This window comes from Drosophila mauritiana, chromosome 2R, assembly GCF_004382145.1.
Source record: "Drosophila mauritiana strain mau12 chromosome 2R, ASM438214v1, whole genome shotgun sequence".
Taxonomy (NCBI): Eukaryota; Metazoa; Arthropoda; class Insecta; order Diptera; family Drosophilidae; genus Drosophila; species Drosophila mauritiana.
The window spans coordinates 1,824,023-1,828,167 of record NC_046668.1 but is presented as its reverse complement, the minus strand read 5'-3'; the positions used below and the strand labels follow the sequence as shown (position 1 = coordinate 1,828,167).

General features: G+C 32.7%; 1 protein-coding gene across 3 annotated transcripts; it reads left to right on the top strand.

Annotated features, from left to right (window-relative positions):
- The first annotated feature begins 618 nt into the window (after nt 1-618).
- Nucleotides 619-3,561, top strand: LOC117136618 (repressor of RNA polymerase III transcription MAF1 homolog). Of its 3 annotated transcripts, none has more exons than XM_033297605.1 (5): nt 619-827; nt 2,325-2,698; nt 2,750-2,996; nt 3,051-3,328; nt 3,382-3,561. In XM_033297605.1, exons 2-5 carry the CDS (start codon nt 2,598-2,600, stop codon nt 3,434-3,436), a joined length of 681 nt encoding a protein of 226 aa, XP_033153496.1. In that variant the 5' UTR covers nt 619-827; nt 2,325-2,597; the 3' UTR covers nt 3,437-3,561. The 3 variants fall into 3 exon arrangements, with proteins under 3 accessions (XP_033153496.1, XP_033153497.1, XP_033153498.1); XM_033297606.1 differs by lacking the exon at nt 619-827 and adding an exon at nt 1,965-2,067; XM_033297607.1 differs by lacking the exons at nt 619-827; nt 2,325-2,698 and having other exon boundaries at nt 2,904-2,996; nt 3,065-3,328.
- Nucleotides 3,562-4,145: the final 584 nt, after the last annotated feature.

Here is a 4,145-nt window from a genome sequence, read left to right as displayed (position 1 = left end):
CTAAATCATTTATTAAATGAGTATATTATATACAGACAAATTAAGCTGGTCTTAGCTAGAGCACCTTTATTGGAATCGGAAACCAAACGGGGATTAGTCTGCTGGAAACTAGGATTCCGATCAGTTCGTCGTGAAACCGCCTGTCTCGCACAGGTATTGCAGCCTGGAAACTGTGGTCAGGATGAGAAAGAGTATCAGGGCTAAAATACAGAGTTCACAAGTTTGTTTCAGAACGTTACCCACTATAACGCCCACAAATCATAATTATTTGTGTAGTCTATTTCTGTCACCTTGGCACAACTATTTTATGCATGTTCAATTAGCGACAACACACTACAAAAAACTGTTAGGCCCACCTCTTATTTGTGCTTATTAATTAAGCTACATACAATTTGAAATTATAAAATTGTATAGAATATTTTATATAAAATATTCAAAATTATAGGGAAGGCCACATCGTTCATTTACCACTGTTCCGTTTTAGCAACTACATTTTTGACGTCAGCTTGCCTTATAGGGGGTAGTTAATAGTGTAGGAATAGGAACTCTCATGCAGTTGAATAATGGGAAAATCAACTGATCTCATTTTATTAAAATTGGTACGTGTTGTTTTAACACAAGTTATTCAAAACTTATTGCATTCGACTCTAATATAACTCAGAAAAATGAGTCAATGAGAAAGTGTAGTGGTCACCGTGAAACAAATATATATTTCTTATAAATCCCTGTATTTATTGGATTTATGTGTATAAATAACTATGTTTGATTAACCTATATGCTTTGCATTATTTAAATACATAAATGGTGGTTAACTAACAACAAACAAGGTAGAAGAAGCCTCAGAACTTTATTTTTATTTGTTTTTCGGTATGAAGCATTGGCGACTTTTGACACCAAAAATAGACTTTTTCGCATCTTATATATTATACATATAATAATTATGAAAATGTATAGTGTGCAGTGGTAAACATCTAAGTGGAATTCAATCTGTTCATTAATAAAGGGAATTTTTTGTGTGTCTGTATAATATTTAATGATCCTTTATATTGGCAAAGTTTTCCTAACAAAGCCGTCTTTTATCGAACCAACAACTTCAATGTTTTGCTATAAGCGCAATTATACTTATGTATACACGTTACTCGTATAGTAACATGTTGTATTATACATATGTACAGTGTGCCACATAAATCTTGCTACTATAAACTAAAAGTCATATTTAGCTTAACAATGTTACAAAAAAAACATTTATGTGGTTTTCTTAAGAACAACATCAAACTCAAATAACACGCATTTGGCATTGTTCTTATTTAAATTGGCTTATCAATTGAGCTATATACAACTAGTTATATTAATATTCAATTAAAATATATTAAAATAGGTACATATAAAACAAGAGAGAATGCTATAGTTGAGTTCCCCAACTATCAAATACTCGTTACCCAGCTAGTGTGAATGCGATCTCGAAATTTCATCATATTTCTGAGATATCGATAGATATTGGGGAATAGAATGAAAATAAAATTTTAAAATTTTAAAAATGTGAGCGTGACCGGATTGGCGGCATTAGGGCGTTAGAGTGGGCGTGGAAAAAATTTTTTTTTTTGTAAATCGATAGAAATTTACAAGACTATTTAAAATGTGAAAAAATATCAACGCATATTTCAAAAGTGTGGGCGTGACAGTTTTGTGTGGTTTGTGGGCGTGGCAACATGGGTCGACAAACCTGCGCTGCGTCTGTCTCTAATCTGCGGAATCTCAACCTTCTAGCTTTTATAGTTCGTGAGATCTCCACGTTCATACGAACAGACGGACACCGCTAGATCGACTTGGCTATTGATCCTGATCAAGACTCTACGAGTAACGGGTATAAAAATAAGAAATATAGAATTGTTAAATAATATAAAGAAAAATACGTTACGCAAAATAAATACGCAAAGACTTACTATCTTTAAAGTTAAATTTAGGTTTAAATTAAATTGACATGCAATATATTGGACATTGAATCCATTTGTGTTTAAAACTGAATTCCAATTCAAATAGTGTTGGGGTGTACGCAGACATATGAGAGTGAGTAATAAGCAATAATAATAAAACTATCTTATAATAGTTGAGTTCCATTGTTAAATAAAAAATATGGAGGTAACCTTAAAAGATACATATGTATGTATGTTGTATGTACATATGTAGGAAGTTGAGTTTTAGCAATGCAGATTCATGTGGCGCTTACATATGTTCTACAATTTTATTACAGAGCCTATACTAAATAAGTATGTATATATGAAGTTATTGTGAAACTAATCTTTTTTATTTTATTAATGTTTAAGGGTCTACAAAAGGATATATTTCACGGAAGGCAAATTTACATTTATTTTTTAAGGATCAGCCAGTTGGATAGCAAACCCAAGAACAATGCTCAGACTTTTTGAATCGGAGCGAATGATAGCTTGCCTGTTTTATATTCAAATACTTCAAGGAAGATATATTATAAATCAACAAAACCTAATAAGACACAATTCTGCGTAATTCTATATTCTATATATTGTAACGCTATCGATGACTTGAATTTTTATGTATCACTTAAATTTAATTCATAAATCATGAAGTTACTTGAAAGTTCACGTTTTGAGGCTATTAACAACGCTCTTTCTATTCAAACAAGTGGCATCACGATTTTTGGAAGGATAGAAAGTTACTCATGGTATGTTTATTTAGTTACATAAAAATATTTTTTAATTTATCTTCATTATAGCAAAATGGTTGCGGCCGAGAAAGTATTGTATAAACGATTTACAGCAGATTCTCATGGGCATGACCTTCAGGCGTTATCACCTCCACAAACGTTGACTGACTTTTCACCCAACTTTCGTCGAAACAACAGTCAATCTGGAGATGAAGGCATAACTCTTTGCGATACCATTTCCAGAAAAACATTGTTTTATTTAATTGCTACCTTAAATGCGTCATTTGAACCAGACTACGATTTTTCTGAAGCAAAGGTACATTTCTATTATAAGTGTAGATCTTTTTGTTTATTCTAAAACTTTTTAAAGTCTCATGAATTTAGCAAAGAGCCGTCATTGCAGTGGGTTATGAACTCAATCCATGCAAATTTATCGGCATTAGCGGGAGATCAGTATCAAGCTATACGTCAACCATTATGGTCTGCAGTTGACGACGAAGTGATCCTATCAGAGTGTGACATATACAGTTATAATCCAGATCTAAGTTGCGATCCTTTTGGCGAACCAGGCTGCTTGTGGTCATTTAATTATTTCTTTTATAATAAGAAATTAAAACGAATTGTTTTTTTTACAAGTCGAGCAGTGAAGTAAGTAAAACCTTTTGTAAACTTTAATTCTTAATTGAATTTCTTTATTTTAGTTCTCTTTACGCCGGTGAAACCTTACCCTTTTCGATGGAAGATGAAGTGTACTGAGAAAGTGTTTACACCAGTTTAAAATATTTTAAAGCTTCTCTTTTATTATTAAATGTATCTTTAAATAATGTTCATGTATGCTTCATTACATCAAGTAATTCGAAACAAATTCGAAAAAATACTAAGTGCATTTCTATATTTCAGTATAGAAACAAGAGAGAACGCTATAGTCGAGTTCCCTGACTATCAGATACCTGTTACTCAGCTAGTCCAAGTGGGACCTAGAATTTTCGACATTTTTCAGGAATATCGGTAGAAATTGGCGCAAAAAAATTAATTTTATTGCCTGGATAAATTTGTGCAGCTTTTAGGGGTCAAAGTAAGCGTAGAAAAAAAATTTTTTTTTTTTTACTAATAAACTATTACAACAATCAAAAAATATCAGTTCAGGCTTGACAGTTTTGGGCGGTTGGTGGGCGTAAGAGAGCGAGTCGTAGCATTATTCGACGTGAAGAGATGAAACTGGTGGAATAACGATTGGTCGTTTAATTGTCATACAGTTAAACGGCTTCTGACTCATTTCTTTATAATGCTAAAGTAGAGGCAATGAATCATCAGTTATCATCCCGTTTAATTGGATTGCAGATCTCCGCACTCCGATTAACCGTAGGCAGGTGATGCCAATACAAATCAATGCACAACAAATCGCTGCTGCGATAAATATTAGGCGATGTGAATGATCGGTATAAATTTCTCTCCCGAACTCTTT